Source organism: Myotis yumanensis, unplaced genomic scaffold (assembly GCF_028538775.1).
Source record: "Myotis yumanensis isolate MYYU_CA2020_CCGP unplaced genomic scaffold, mMyoYum1.0.hap1 SCAF_2, whole genome shotgun sequence".
NCBI lineage: Eukaryota > Metazoa > Chordata > Mammalia > Chiroptera > Vespertilionidae > Myotis > Myotis yumanensis.
The window spans coordinates 167,723,841-167,741,216 of record NW_027223753.1 but is presented as its reverse complement, the minus strand read 5'-3'; the positions used below and the strand labels follow the sequence as shown (position 1 = coordinate 167,741,216).

The following is a 17,376-nucleotide window of genomic DNA, read 5'->3' as shown; positions in this document are numbered from 1 at the left end:
TAGGCTTGCTTCAGACTGTAGGGCAGTACAGTAGAGGGGTTAGATATATGAGCATTGACATTTGGCTTCCTAGATTGCAATCCAAGTTTTGTATTTATCTAGCCCTGAGATCTTGGACAGGTTAATTACTTTAAATATTAGTTTCCTCATCTATAAAATAAGGATAGATAACAGAGGGCTGTTGTCAGATCTAATTAAACAATGTATTTATGTTGTCTCGCAAATGGTAAATCGATAAATTGTATATAGAAGCAGTAAGACTAGTAATAGTAGTACTAATAGTGGTAGCAAGAGTAGTTTTGGGTTCCTAGAAGGGAGAAAAGAGTTCTCCTACAAATAAGTGTACATAACTCTGATAAATAATGGTAACCCGTAAGCATCACTTAATGATATAAAAACAAAACTTTCATGGAGAATTATTGGGTAATTGTTTTTATGTTTTGTGTTATATTAATGATATCAAAATCTAGATGAGGCATAAGAGTACAGGCCAATTTCATGTGTATCAAGTAAGTTACAATATAAGAGCATGAAGGTCTCCATAAATCTAAAACAGCTTTTCTTTCTAAGGAGCAAGATTCAAAAAGAAGGTTTGAATTCTGGCTCTGCCAGTTACAATCTGCTTGATTTGGGAAAAATTAATGTTTCTGGGCTTCATTTTCCACATTTGTAAAATAGGGAGAGTACTAGAATCTACTTGGTAGAAATGGAATAAAAAATAGAACAGGCAATAATTGAGATATGTATAATGCAATAACTGTACAAAATAAGCATTTCTAAAGCTGCTAGGTAGTATTGTTCAAAGGAGTGAACCTTGCTTTCTAAGACAAAAGACAAAGACATTTCTATGGAATAAAAGGTCTTTGATCTGAAACCAATTAAGTTCTTGTTCTCATATTTGGAAGCAGCTTTCATCGTATTCCATATACTTCATACCTAAGTTTCTTTGCCATAATCTAGAGAGACAAAGAGCCTTGGAAGTAAATCCAAGTACTAGTAAACCTGATTTTAAAATGGACCTTATTTTTTCCCCCAGAAAAATAGGAAAATCATCCTAAAGCATCAGTAAATAAGAAAAATAAAAACATGCCTGGCTGGCATGGAAAAGTGCTTGAGCATCAGCCTATGACCCAGGAGGTCAGGGTTCAATTTCCAGTCAGGGCATATGCCTGGGTTGCAGGCTTGATCCTAGTGTGGGGCATGCAGGAGGCAACTGATCAATGATTCTCTCTCCTCATTGATGTTTCTGGCTTTCTTTCCCTCTCCCTTCCTCTCTGAAATCAATCTACATTTATAAAAGCCTAAGCGACCGAATGACCCTTCGACCAGTCGCTATGATGCTTTCTAACCACCAGGGGGCAGATGCTCAATGCAAGAGCTGGGCCCTGTAGTCAGTGCGCTCCCACAGTGGGAGCGCCGCTCAGCTGACCTATGGGAGCCAGACGCAGGGCTCATAGCTGGTGAGCACTGCTGTGGCAGCGCAAGCCTCTCCCAGTTGGGAATGACTGGGTGTGAGCCTGCAACAGGCACAGTGGAGCTGGGATGAGGGGGAGCAGCAGGCAGGAGCAGCAGGCAGCATTGCACTATTGGTTTCAGCCCCATCCCTGCAGGCCATGCCGAGGGTCCCCACCAGTGCATGAATCTGTGCACCGGGCCTCTAGTAAAAATACATTTTTTTTTAAAGAAAAGTCAAAACAAAAAAATCAAACAAAAGCAAGGAAATCAGAGCTATGAGGCAATGGCAGGCTGAAGCAGAGGCCCCTCGTTGTCCCAGTCCCATCCCACCACTCTCCCCAAATCACTGAACATGTACTTGTTAGGTAGACATCCAGAAAAAAAGAGTATATTCTCAGTCTTCCCTGCACATAAGCATGGCCATCTGACTAGAAGGTATCATATAGCAGCAAATAGGGACCCTTTTGCAGAGAGCATGGTGCAACATCTCCTTCATCTCTCCCTCTGCCCTCTGACTGGAATGAAGATGCTGGTTGGTTCCATGGGAATCAGTGCATATCCAGGGCCAGCACAGTGTGTGGCTGTGCTGATTCACGGTTGTACAACCCACTGGTGAGGGGAGGCACTAAAAACTGGGCAGATGCCATCTCGATCCTGAACAATGGAAGGACACAGCACTGGCCCAGGACAGATGCCATCTAGGTTTAGTTTGAGAGAAAATACAACGTTTTATGATTAAACTGCTCTTCACATGGGTTTTGTTTTATATGCAGCAAACCTTATTCCACATATACAACTAGAAATGTCTACTCATCTTATTTTGCATTTGTACTGAAATGTAGCAAGAAATGTAGAATGAAAGTAGCTCTGGAACTGGGAACATGATCATTGTGTACGTTTCTCTCCCAAATGCATATTGACTCAGAAGGAAACCGGACTAGCCACAGTGCAGTTGTGATGAGGGTGGTAGGTTATGGGTGTTTTTCTCTTTCTCTGGGGGGTAAGGGGTCAGTATGAAATATATTAGCCATAAAAGGAATGAATAAAACACAACAATATTTTCATTTTCCTTTATACTTTCCTGAACTTTGTAAAAGTTGTTAGTGAGCATATAATACTTGTAAAACAACAAAAAATGTCAACTTAAAAGCATAAATAAAGGTGCAAAAATAAAAGCTAAATTTGTCTAGAACATCATTTTTAGAATCAATATGTTTGTCCATGGAAAACATTATCTCTTAGGCACCCTCTGCAGAACCTTACAAGTAGGCACATCCTCGCCTTTAACTTACGGGGCTTCTGGAGTTGTTTGTCCTGCCAAATCCCCACCTCGCATCTCAAATGGTCTGACCCAGGCCTAGGCCTGAGGTACCTTTAAATATAGTCTTTTCCGTGATATTGTTCTTTTGGTGGAAGTGATAGCTCCTTCCCTAAGTCCGTACAGCATTTCCTGCAGCATGTGATATATCTCTTTTTACACTGTACTATTGCTGTTAGGAAACATTTCATATTTCCAAGAACAGTACAAAGTTCTCTGGATCAGGTAGCTCTTCTTTATCTCTATACTTAGCTATTCATTCATTTGTTCATTCCTGTGATATGCCAGGTATCTCACAAGATACAAGGAGATATGAGGAAAAAGGGGGAAAGAGTGAACCATGGATAAGAGGAGCTAGAGTAGAAAACAGGTAAATTGAATGCAATATGATCATTTCTAGGGGAGAGAAATGTATACAATGATAAGGTGACAGAATACTTAATTCTATTTGAAGAAAGTCAGGGAGCCCCTCATGGAAGTACTGATTCTTAAATCATTTTTTTTACAAGGACTAATAGACATGTTCCTGGCACATAAGAACATGGAAATTGTGGGCAGGAAAGGGCAAAGAAAAGTACATGGGGCATGTATTAGTGGAAAAATATTGCAGAAAGGAAAGTTCAGTTTTGTGTGCTTAAAAGTACAGAGTGTGAAAGGAAGTTTGAGAGAGCACAGGAGTCTTGAATGTCACATTTCCCCTGTGCTTTAAATATAGTATTGATTTCAGTAATGTTTGTTGACTCTTACTGTCATATGTACTCTGCAATAGGCATTGAGTCCTATGACCAGATCATACCTTATAGATATTTGTGGGACAGCAATACTATCAATATCACAGTATAATGTGTGTGTGTGTGTGTGTGTGTGTGTGTGTGTGTGTGCAATTGCAGGACATGACATTTGGTCCTGTCCAAATGTCCACACCTAAGAAAACATCTCTGGGTCAGAAAGCTCATAACATTTATTTAGACTTTTAGTTTACAGGATTAGTATATAAAAATACTATCATTTTACTGATCTAGTAATTGTGTTCTGGCTGCACTATGAATAATAACCCTCTTTTTCTCAGTAGCCTAGCTGGTAATGGTGCAAGGGGTGAGGTAGATAGGTCGGTGTGGACCAAAAGTCTCCATGGATGCTTTGGACAAGGCCAAATATCAAGGCCCTTTTGGCATAGAACACATGTCTCTGAGACATCTTACGGCCAAATATCCACTAATCAAATAAAAATAAAATGTATAATGCATTGCAATGCACTGCCTCAATTTTCTCCTTTCCTCAAACAAGGAGCCTGAACTTATGTTTTAAGTAATTATAGTGTATGACATGTAAAGAAGAATAATGTTATGTTGGTACATGTCCAGACCACTGCTGTTCTCAGAGCCTATATTTAAAAAATAAAACTGTCTGGATTCAGTAATGCAGTAAATATGGTCACTCCAATGATAAGCCTCACCCTATTTAAGAAAGAAGTTGCAAAAAGTGAGTTTCCTCAGTATAAAATTACTTATTCCACTACTCAACTTGAAATAAGTCATATATTAAATGTCAATTAAATAGAATTATCCTAAATAAGAAGGGAGGGAAAGTTATAGGCTCAACTGAGCATAACATTTAATACTATAAATGAATACTTATTGATCATAGTATAGCATACTATTTTCTTTCCTCAAAAAATACAAACAAATATTAATAGATTATATTGTGAGATATATTCACAAAAATATAGGGGTTAGGTTATAAACATATTTCTAAAATGCTTTTGAAAACTTTAAAGCACTAAAGTAGTATTCCTGGTTTCTTACGGGGATAGCCTAAGACATTAAATTATTGTATTCAAAAAAGAAGAAAATTATATTTCAAATAGTAACTACCACTACTTTTCTAATTTCAGGAATTTCTAGCTTTTCATATTCAAGCAGTTTTTTCTAAGTACCAAGTAGTTGTAATATGACTTTCTTTATTTTTTTAATATGAAGAGGTGCTATTGTGTTTTCTGAAATTTTGTTCTGATGTGTTGCATTCTAAGTAAACTCTACTAATCAGAGTCTAAAGAAGGAAAGAAGCTAATTTCATACCTTCAATAGGTTTTGGTACAAAATGTGACGAGGGCTTGGTTTTCTTCACTCTGTTCCCCTTCATAATTTGACCTTCTTTATTGAGTCCCAGAAACCATGCTCGGCCTGATTCTTGCTGACGGTACAGTGTGGAAGAATAGATCACGTAGTAGTTTTCAAACACAGATTCCTTAAATTTGCATTCTGGAGTGAAAACATCCTGCAGGGGAAAAAAAGATACAAAAGAGAGAAAGGATTTTAAAATGAATCAGCAATTGCTGAAATACAGTGAACCTGAAATATAGGTCCGCTGTTAAGAACAAGTGAGACGGAATTGCACATAATTTATATTTGTCCTTGGTAATAAATATTCATCAAGTAAAATAAAAAACACACACACAAGATTTTTTTTCTAAACAGCCTTTACCCTTCAGAACACAACAGCTTATGCTAGTCACTAGTTGGGCTAATATTAAGACTATTCCCATGTCCAAATTCTGATCCCATTATGTTTTGTAAATTTAAAAGACTGGCCATTATACATTTTAGTGTCTGTAAGCATGAAAAATTTATCCCTGAGAATCAAAATCAAACAAAACAACAGCACACACAGGCTCACTGGATGTTTTGAAGGGTCTGTCCTAGATTACAAAAACCTATTACACAGCCAAGGCTTGTTCCACTAAATCACCACTATATTACTTCTTTGCTTAATCTCAGTAACTGTCCCTCTAATTTCTTGGAAACATTTGGTTTGGCTTGGTTTTTTATTTTAACTTAGTAATCAAGATCTCAGGTAAAAAAACTCCCAGGAATCAGTATAGAAAAAAATATTACTATTACATTGTCTGATCTCCAATGAAACAGAATGAGATTTTAGTTCAAAAAGGAACCTGGTGGTGAACACACAATACAATACAGAGATGATGAATTATAGAATTGTACATCTGAAACCTATATATTTTTTTAACCAATAAAACACATGTGTAAGCTCTTTAATGCTTATAAAACCCCATACAATTATTTGACATTTCTTTTGCAGAGAATACTTTGACATCATAACTTCAAAATTTCTACATTTTAGAGTGACACCTACTTGGAATGCATTTCTTTTAATCCTCACCTGAGGATATTTTTTTCCCCATTGATTTCTAGAATTATTGAAAGGGAAGTAGGAAGTGGAGAGAGAGAGAGAAACATCGACATGAGAGGGACACATCGATTGATTGCCTCCCACAAGCTCCACTACCGTGGCAGGGGAACCTGAAACTAAGCTATGTGCCATTGACTGGGAATTGAACCTATGCCCCTTTGGGCCACAGGCCAACACTTTAACCAGTGAACCAAACTGGCCAGGACTGAAATACATTTTTGATAAATAAAGAATGTTATGCGATTCACTCACAGCCACTTTTGCTCCTCCTAGCTTTACCTGCAAAATGTATGTTTTCCAACTCAAGTAGAAATACATGACTCCTCTAATCCTTTGCAGGTAATTTAATTAAATTGTTCCATAATTATGATTTATCTTTATCCCATTCTTTGCAGATCCCCATTTCCTCCTTACAGCTCTGGCTGTAATAATCCATGGGATGAATGTGAAATGAATGAATAAACACTCATTGCACTGCAACAATGGTCTCCTTTCTGCTTTTCAAAAACAACAAGCATAACACATTTCAAGTCCTTCACAACTGAAAACCTCTCTTGAAGTGAGAGATCAAGCTGTGCTAATATGTGCCCTGACTAGGAAACAAACAGTGACCTCCTGGTTCACAGGTGGACACTTAACCATTGTGCAACGCAGGCTAAGCTCAACATTTCTTGGCATTAAATAAAATCTACTTCAACAAAATAATTTGGTGAAAAAACATCATGTGATCAGGATTTTTATTCTTGCATATCTCTAATTTGTGTTCAAATGGGGTTGATCATTTTCCTTCCTAGATTCCCAGTTCCCCTAAATGTTACAGAGAAGTGTTTGTTAAACTAGGCAATAACAAATGTCACTTTTGACTTGTCTTTTACATCTTATCATTCATATAAAATAAATATTGCCCAGCTGGGGTGGCTCAGTGGTTGAGCATAGAACCAAGAGGTCACAGATTGGATTCCCAGTCAGTGTATATGTCCAGGTTGTGGACTCAATCCTCAGTAGGGGGCGTGCAGGAGGCAACCAATAGATATTTTTCTCTCATCAATGTTTTTATCTCTCTATCCCTCTTCCTTATTCTCTCTAAAAAATAAATAAATAAATTTAAAATAATAATAATGATTTTTGACATTAAAGGGCCAATATAAAAATATCATTTGACAATTAGTGATTACATACCAAAAAATAGTGATAACATATTATGAAGAAAACAAAATTAAAAACATAAACAAAAATATAATCAGAGAAAACAACTTTACTATTATGGAAGTAATTATGAATAATTATTTTCTCTAAAATGTGTGAAAATTACTGTTTTTTCAAACATATGCTAGATACAAAGGATCCACTCATTTTGTTCTCTTTCTTTTACAAAAAAACCAACAAACAAAATGTAAGGTCTTTTCAAAAGCATCTTTCCTGTTTTCTGTGCAACCTTGTTTATTTTGTAGTGATAGAGAAAAGATAAAACATTTGACAATTCTTAAACACAATTTAAGTCCAACAATGCCAGAGATAGATAGTTCCTTTGATTATATGACCTTTGCATATTTGGCTGTGAAGCTTCTGCTTTGCTAACTTCATTAATGGCTTTCAGATGCACAGAACTTGAAAATCTTTGGTATATTAGCAATTGGGTTGTCAAGTGTATCGTCAAACACATTGACATTAAATCAAGCAAGAGAATTATTGTTTTCCATGCTGACAAGAGGCAAAGAAAATGCTAAAATATATTATCTAAAATGAAGCATGTTTAAAAAATATAGAAAAAAATCTAATTTTATAACTTTAAAAATACTCTGAAGATATAGAAATATTTATCTATATCATTTTTAGATAACTTTGACGGGAAAACTGCTGAGCTAATTTCTCTAACAATAAAGGTTCTTCATTAACATATTCTTTGCAGTATTTTACAAGCAACCAGGTAAATTTTTATCATCAAGAAATAATGAAAACTGTGGTATATAGGAAACATAAATGTGAAGAGAGATAGACACATATATTCAAACCCCTGATTTTATAACTTGGACAAGTTATTTAATTTCTCTGAAGTTTGTATCATCATCTGTAAATTGAGACTAATGATAGCATCACTACAAAACTGTGATTATTAAACAAGATAATAAAGATGTGTCTTACATGGTATGTGGCATATTACTTACTTTCTTTACTGCTAGGTACAATTTTCAGGTGATATTTGATATGAGAAAAAGTTATCCTGAGTAGTAGGTTGAGAAAAGTTACTTTACGTGTGTACTCCAAATACTGTATCCCAAGTTTCTCTTCCCCATAAAAGGCTAATCAAGGCTACTTTGCTTTATGTTAATTTGATCATTTGTATATAGAACACACAAATAAGTCTGACCATTTCTCTTTATCTGGTAAAAGATGTTTTAGACATAGCTTTAACAAAGACAATGAAGACTTCGAAATTGCTAAGGAATTTGCTTCACCTCAGTCATCAATTCAAATGGAAACTGTAGCAAAAAAAAAAAAAAAAAAAAAAAAAATCAAGAAAAGGCTGAGACTCAGAAGGACAGCCATGAATGAATTAGAAAAAATCACCAAGAGCAAAGACGCGTCATAAAAGATTAAGGCTAAGATCTTCCACATCCTAGGATTCCAAATTACTATGTACAGATGTAATAGTTGGACAGTGAATAAGATTAATAGGAAAAAAATGATTCATTTGAAATGTTGTATAGGAGGAGAGCTCTACTAATACCCTGGACTCTCAAAAAGACAATCAAGCAAGCCCTAGAGCAAATTATGCCTGAAAAATCACTGGAGGCAAATATGACAAAACTAATAATTCTGTCTTACTTTGGGCACACTATGAGAAGTCAAGGTTCTTTGGAAAAGATAATGCTGGGGAAATAGAAGGCAGCAAGAATAGAGGAAGACAAAATATGAGATGGATTTATCCTATAAAGGAAGGCATGGGCATGAGTTTACAGAAGCTGAGCAGGGAACTGTGGACATCACTCATTCATAGGGTTGCTAGGAGTTGGAGCAAAATCAATGGCACTAACACACAAATGTTTTTGACATGAATCTGAGATAAGTGATGTGTTTTCAGGTTCTTAACCCCTTCTAATAAGTCACACAGCCCTTCGACTTAGCCTCTAGCCAGAAGTCTACAAATATACAAGTGGGGTGGAAGTGGGAAGTGGAGGCCAGTAGGTGAAGGGATATAGCATATTACAATTCACTGTTATCATCAAAGTTACTTCCTGGAGTCCAAATGTTCTGGAGACAGAGAGCAGTTATTGGGGGAACAGTGCAATTCTCCATTAAAAACATCATTGGCTCTTCTGAAGTGAGCATGCACACAGTATGTTACCAAATGCCCCACTCTGACTGAGTTTGCAAACCAAGGCAACTACACTGAATACCCCATATACATTCAGGGAAGAGGCTGTGTGCCTCTCGTGCCTCGGTGTCTGTCTTCCCTTCTGGGGATAAGAATAGAAGTGGGGGATGTTTTCAGATTCCCATATTTCAATTTAAACATCGTAATACCTTTTGGGAAATCATTTTGAATACTCTAAAGGGCCCCAGAAATGATCAACTAAGGCTGGAAATGTGTTTTTTATATGAAATATCCCTATTTTTAAAACTCCCTGTGTCAACATCCTGGAAGTCAGAAAAACTAGTATCATACATAACTTCCTGATGGAAACTATGGTAAAACTGTACAAATACATGAGGCAATGGTTTCCTGGCACTTGTCAACTAGAATGGTGGGGTTTTGATCTTTGAGAGAAAGAACATATATGAGGTAAGCCCCACATTAACTCTGGCTTTCTGTAAAGGGCTCCTTTTAACCCTGGAATGGAAGGGTGAAGCAGAAGTATATATACCACTTCTGTTTTTCTTAAGCTTAGGAGGCAGAAAGTGAGATTTGAGATGACAAAGGGCCTTGAATTTTGTGGACCAAGGTTTCAGAGAAAAGGAACCTAGTGTAATGGGGTAAACACTCAATGGGAATTCCCTAAGGACCCTGGGTCTATCCATAGACTCAACATGCTCAAGATGAGATTCCTCAAAGCCTAGTGTGGAATAGCTACTTCAGGACTGAGGGCTGAATGAAGATACCAGAAGTTCTGCAAGGCTTGGATTTGTTAAACTTCTAGATAAGCCAGAAAGGAGAGACCTTAATAAGCATGTGGGACATTCACTGAAAATCTCAGAAAACAGTTTCAGATTAATGATAACATCTAACTAAGGGCCCCTGACTGCCACCCCCAGGACTAAAAACAGAAGCAAAATAGTCAAGACCTAAACACCCTCCCCCAACACACACACACACACACACACACACACACACACACACACACAACCTAATAAGATCAAGAGGACCCACTAGTTATTTACCTAAATGACAAGAAATCTTTGTCAGAGGATAATCTAGTACCCTCTATGACATATCAAATACAAATACAAGTGTCTAACACAAGATAAAAATTACAAAGCATGGATATAAGCAAGGCAATGTAAGAAGTCAATAGAAAAGATCCCACAAGATGACTCAGATTTAGAATTAACAGCTCCTATAAATGTTATAAGACTTAAAGAAAGAGGTCATAATTAGTAAGCAAATAGGAAATCTCAGCAACAAACATAGAAATGATAAAAAAGAATCAATGAAACATTTAGAACTGAAAAGGAAAATATTTGAGGGGGAATAATGCTGGATGTACTTATTGACATACTGAAGATGGCAAATGAAGGTATGAACAAACCTGAAGACAGACTGATTGAAATTATCCAGGCCAAAATACACAAATAAATAAAGATTTCAAAAAACACACAAAGAAGAAAAAATGGAATAAAGGTGAAAAAAATAAATATTTAAATTTATCAAATATGATAAAAATAAAAATTTCCACTGATTCAGATAGAAGAAGCCCAGCAAATTCCAAGTAGGAAAAATACACCAAAACTATACTCAGGGACATTGTAACCAAACTTCTGAGAAATGAAGATAAGGAGAAAGTTAAAATGAATCAGAGAAGGGGAAAAGATACATCAAACACATAAGCATTGGAGGCTAGAAGACAATGAAATGAAGTCATTAAAGTGCTATAATAGATGAAAAATTGAACCCATGATTTTATATCCAGTGCACATATCCTTCAAAATTGGTAAAGTAAAAATATTTTCAGATAAACATAATGAGTTAATTCATTTCTTGTGGGCTTGCATTATAATAAATGCTAAAAGATGTTATTCAAGCTGAAAAGAAATTATACCAGATGGAAACTAGGTTTTACAGGAAGGGATAAATAACACTGTAAATCATAAATATCTTCATAAACATAATACTTTTTCTTCTTTCAACTTTAAAGCAAAATAACAGCATTGCAGTGAGGTTTATAATGCAAAAACATACATAGGGTGTCCCAAAATTCACGCAAGAAGTAATTTTGATAGAAAACACAGGTTTATAATTATAAATTGTAAATTTTTTATTGATTCATAAAGTATATAGTATAAGGTTATGTATGGAATAGCACATCAGGTAAATGGCCTCCACGGCTTTATTGGCACATACACAAAGCCGTGGTCTTCATTGGTCTTCATTGTCCCTGCTCCTGGGCCATAATTGGTACTTGGTAATGCTTATCAAATTGAAGGGATTGAAATAAAAGGGCAACAGATATTAGAATCTGATTCAATAAACCAAGTAAAATTAGGCTTTTTGTTGTTGTTGTTGTTGTTGTTGTTAATGCTCACGCAAAATTCAAATCTTGTGTGAATTTTGGGACACCATATATATGCCATTGCAGAAAGGACAGGGGTTTAATTAAAATATATTAAGGTTCTTATACTTATGTGATGTGTGTTAATATTAATTCTAACTATACTGTCATAAAGTAAGAATCCTTATTGTACTTTTAGAATAAAAACTATAAATATAATACAAAGGGATAAATATAAGAAACTAATATCGGGATCAAAATGGAACATGATAAGCATCAATTAAAAAATAAAGGAGAAAAATGAAAAAATCAAAATCAAATGAAATAAATAGAAAAAAATAGCAAGGTGATAGATTTAAATCTCACCATATCAATCATCACATTCAATGTCAATAGAATAAACACTCCAATTAAAAGGTAGAACCAGCCGAAACCGGTTTGGCTTAGTGGATAGAGTGTCGGCCTGCGGACCGAAAGGTCCCAGGTTCGATTCCGGTCAAGGGCATGTACCTGGGTTGCGGGCACATCCCCAGTGGGAGATGTGCAGGAGGCAGCTGACCTATGTTTCTCTCCCATCGATGTTTCTAACTCTCTATCTCTCTCCCTTCCTCTCTGTAAAAAATCAATAAAATATATTTAAAAAAAAAAGGTAGAACCTGTCACACTGAGCAAAAATGCAAAACTCAACAATATTATATTTATAAGTCTCATAGAGGTTGAAAGTAAAAGTATGGAAAAGATATACCCAAGTCAATAGTAAGCATAAAAAAGTAGGCATGGCTATATCAATAGCAGACAAATGCTACTTCAAGATAAGGAGTATTATCGGAGGTAAAAAGAAACATTTCCTAAGGATTAAAGGTCAGTGCATGAGAACCTAGACAATGAACCCACATATGTATGTGCCTTATAACAGTACTTGGAAATACATGAAGCAAAAATTGACATAACTAAAGGGAGGCAACAAATAAATCCACAATGACAATTAGAGATTTTAATACTCTTCTCTCAACAATTGTTAGGACACATGGTAAAACTTAGGAAAGACACAGAAGATCTGAATACTATCAAACAACTTGACCTCATTAATGTTGTAGAACACCATGGCAACAACAGTGGAGTATTTTTTTTAGTGAGTATAGAACATTCACTAAGATAAAAACAGGCCCATGTAAAAAATGGAAAGACTGGTGATATCTTACACAGTATGTTCACTGACAACAACAAAATAAAAGTAGAAATAAATGAATATTAAATATCTTAAAAATCCTTAAGTATTTGGAGTTAACAACAGACTTATACAAAACCCATGGGACAAGGGAGAAATCATAAAGAGTATTAAAAATAGTTCTAACTGAACAATGATGATACGCAAAATATCAAAATGTGTGGGATGCAGCCAAAGGAGTGCTATTAGGAAATAGGTTTAAATGCTCATATTACAAAGCATATACCCTTTGACTGGATTCTGGGAATTTTGCTTGCAGATATAGTAGCACATGTGCAAAATGAAGTATGTTGAAGATCATATTCATGGCAAAAGTGTGACATCTAAATGCTGAAAATAATCAAATGTCCTTCATTAGGGGACAGGTTGAATAAATTCTGGCATGCCCACACAACGAAATATTACACAGATGCTGAAGACACTAAAGCAGCTCATTATGTATCACTGTAGAAAAAACTCCAAGATGCACTGTTAAATAAAAGAAGTAATTTGTAAGTGCGTATTTGTGCATGCCAGTATTTGTATTAAATATACACACTTCCATAATTCAAGCACATATCTATTTGTACATGACTTGCTACCATTTATGTTAAATATGCGCATATATGCACAGCTGTACAAATAGGTATTTGCTTGTCTTAGGTTTAGAAAGTCTCTTGAAGAATACACACAAAGTTGGCAATAGTGTTTGCCTTCTGGGAAGGGATTTGAGTAGTTGGAGAATAAAGCTGTAAGAAATAAACTTTTACTTTTCTCTATGCATATATCTCTGCCTCAAACAGTAAATTAAATTAAGGGGGAAAATCCTGTTGGTCAAGTAAAATTAACCTACTAGCTAAATGTGGCTTTCGAAAAACTAATATAGAATATAGCTGCAAAACAGTTCTACTTTAAATCTGATGAAACTTAGACTCTGAAATGGGAACTTACTTACACAGGCTCACACAACAAGCCAAAGCCTCAGGACTACAAGAATAAGATTTCTTGATCTCATATTAAAAGAATGGCACTTCCTGTGAAAAAAAATTACTGAAGGAAGACATCAATAAAACCCTCACTAAGTAAATGACTGCAAATGGACTAGGTGAGTGAAAGAGAGAATGAGAATGAACTTGATTCCTTGCCCCATCTTTCATGTCCTGGTAATTAGACCACCAGAATAACCTTGGGCCTCCGTACTTAAATCCTATTCCTTATTTTTACTGTTTCATTTTTCAGCCTTTCCATGATTTGGATCACTCCCCAAATCCAGGGGACCCAAATTTCTCCTCCAGTACTACCTAAATTTCTGATCAAAACTGGCATAAACATTAAACGTTGTGGGCTTTGTAGATGATGATGACATTTCACCTGTGAATATGCAGTTAAGGGCTTTTATTGGGGGTAATGTGTCTCCGGCAGCATGCTGTATAAGTATCCCCTCTGTCACTGAGGAGAAACAAGCCCAGAATTTGCTTTTGTGGCTTGCTCATTGGGTTCAAATTACACTTCCATTTAAACATCTTCCTGGCAGTGATTACCATGCTCAGTGACTGAAACGTTTCTCAGTGAGGAACCACTGTAATGGTCAATGAATGAGAAATGCAGGCGGGGATGCACCGTGACTATAGAGCATCTTGTGATACAGCATTGCTGTGATGCTGCTGTGAGGTACAGCCGACACCACAAACCCTTTTATTAATCTGGAAGGAATGAAAGATTTAAAAAAAGGCAAAGTGAAATAAGATTGGTACCCTGCAGGTACCCAGCGGGTGTGAGTAGACCAAGACCTGATATTATATCCCTAGCAGAGCTATAAAACCACCTCTCCCAGGCGTGTTCTGCTCAGTCTCAATCAAGCCTGCATGTGCTGTCACACCAGCCAATTCCATTTCAACAGCCTAAAGAGCAATCTGCTCGACACAGGCCTGATAGAACTAAAAGGTAGAATTGTTTAAAAAAGCTAGTGTGTATTTTTTAAAAAATATTTGCTGCAAATCTTCTTGCTGTGATGATGAAATTATTCACCACTAAAGAGCATCGAAGAGAGAAGGGCCTCATTTATGCATGTCTCTACAGGTTACTGAAGGCAGTTTACCTCTATCATGTTTTGAATACACTATCATTCAGAAAAAGAGATGACAAGCACACTTGTTTGATTTCCTAAAAGGTACTAAAAACAAAGGAAGTCCATGAGCTCTGAGCTCTGTCTTTACAGTAAACATTCAAGTCTTGGAATTTAGAGTAAATATTTAGCTGGAATCTCCATTTTATAGACAAAGAAATCAACATCATGCCACAGCGGTTCTCAACCTGTGGGTCGCGACCCCTTTGGCGGTTGAATGACCCTTTCACAGGGGTCGCCTAAGACCATCCTGCATATCAGGTATTTGCATTACAATTCATAACAGTAGCAACATTACAGTTATGAAGTAGTAACAAAAATAATTTTATGGTTGGGTCACAACATGAGGAACTGTATTTAAAGGGCCAGAAGGTTGAGAACCACTGCACTAGATAGTAGCAGAGTCAGGATCAGAACAGTCTCCAGTCCAGAGATCTTCCCTCATTATGGGAAGGAAATCTGATTATGATTGATACCTTTTCATAGATAAGAATGGGCTAGGCAAAATAGGCTTTTGCCGTACTTAAAATTATGCATATTTTCTATTAATCAAATGACTTTGATGTGCTTCAATTAATATAATAACTATTGTTATATTGTTTCCCTGTCACAGGAACATACTATTTTTTAGCCATTTTGGTTGTAAGTAGTATTTTGCTCATATGATTCCATGAAACAGACATTGGTAATATAGCAGGAGCCAAAGGGCAAAAAGGGGTGATTATTTTTATGCAAGCAGGATAAAAACAGTTACATTTGATGGATGGTTTTAACTAAGGATGATGAATGGCATGTGTGGACAAAGAGAACAACTGGATGAAAAAATTGGTGATAGGCCCATCCAATCCTGAAAGGTAATAGCCATTCTGCCACATAATGGTTCTACTAATGCTCATTTTGATTTTAATTCATTCCTGATTCAGGGCTGATGACTAAATCCTAGAGTGATTTTCTTTTGCAAACTAGAAGTTGGCAAGTTACTTAAAGCATCTTCTCAGACCTAACAAAAATGGTAGACCAACAAAATGGTTCTGCATACTTGAAAGTTTATCTATCTTCCTATTTGTATAGTGTTTGATTACAGATCCATAAAATAAAAAAAATTGAACCCATATGATAATTCATGTACTTTATCTTTATCATCAGATTGCTAAATCACCTCATACATATGCATCTCTCTATATAAAAATCTAATATGCAAGTAGACCACACCGCGAAACAACTGAACAATCGAACTGGTCACTATGATGTGCACTGACCACCAGGGGGCATGCATGGAACATGGCAGGCATCAGCAGCAGGCAGAGTGTGGAACAAGGCGGGCATTGGCCGTGGTGGGATGGTGGAGCAGGTGAGCCGGGGTGCCAGACAAAGGCGGGGCACTGTCGCTGTCATTGGGGAGAGCCTCTGGTAGTTACTGAAAATTCTTTGCTCCCACGCGCCACGGCCTCACCGGGTGCTCGCACCTATTGCTGGCACAGGTCCCACTCACACCCGCTGCCGGTGCCCGATGCCAGCCCCGATTGCTCAGCGCCATCAGTGGGTGCGAGCAGTGGCTGCTGGACCGATTGCCCCTAAGACTTCTCCACCTCTCCCTGCTCTTGAGGGGAAATCAGGGCAGCAGCCACTGCTCACACCCTCTGCTGGCGCTGGCCCCAATTGTTCCATGCTGTCAGTGGGTGCAAGCAGGGCCAGTACCATCAGCACATGGGAGCAGCGGAGGCGGGAGTGGGGCTGATGGCAGACAGGGGACCAGGAGCCGTGGTGAGAGCGACTGAGTGGGGGTGCGGAGGATGAGCCAAGACCCGCCCCTGTGCCTACCGCAGCCTCGTGGCCCACAGTTCCTTTCAAGGTGCATGAATTTGTGCACTGGGCCCCTAGTCTATCATAATAGGATTTTTATTATAGACCTTTTGATCTCACACAAATTCCATCACAATTTACCTATGCATTTCATTTTTTTTTTCCTGCTGTGCTTTCACATATGGCAAATTCTCCCACCTGTGCCTGTCAATCCAAAATTCAGTTCACTCTTTTTTAAAATTAATTTTGAAGTATAGTTGAAATACATTATTATATTAGATTCAGGTGTGTGCAACATTTATATACTTATTCAACATTTATATACCTATCTCCACAATAAGCCTACTGACCACCTGATACCATACAGAGCTATTACAATATTATTGACTCTATTCCCTATGCTGCCCATTATATTCCTGTGACTTACAATTGGAAGTTTGTACTTCTTGATCTTCTTTCCCCTTTCCACTCAGCCTCCCATCCTCCCCACTTCCTCTGGCAACCATCAGTTTGTGTTCTTTGAAACTATGAGTTTGTTTCTGTATCATTT

At 37.0% G+C, this 17,376-nt stretch overlaps 1 protein-coding gene across 5 annotated transcripts in view; it reads right to left on the bottom strand.

Annotated features, from left to right (window-relative positions):
• FGF12 (fibroblast growth factor 12) overlaps positions 1–17,376 on the bottom strand; it is a 525,572-nt gene that overhangs the window by 19,429 nt on the left and 488,767 nt on the right. For all 5 annotated transcript variants that reach the window (XM_070406567.1, XM_070406569.1, XM_070406568.1 and 2 more), the window contains one exon: positions 4,852–5,050. In XM_070406567.1, coding sequence (XP_070262668.1) covers positions 4,852–5,050 — 199 coding nt within the window. The remainder of the gene's footprint in view (positions 1–4,851; positions 5,051–17,376) is intronic.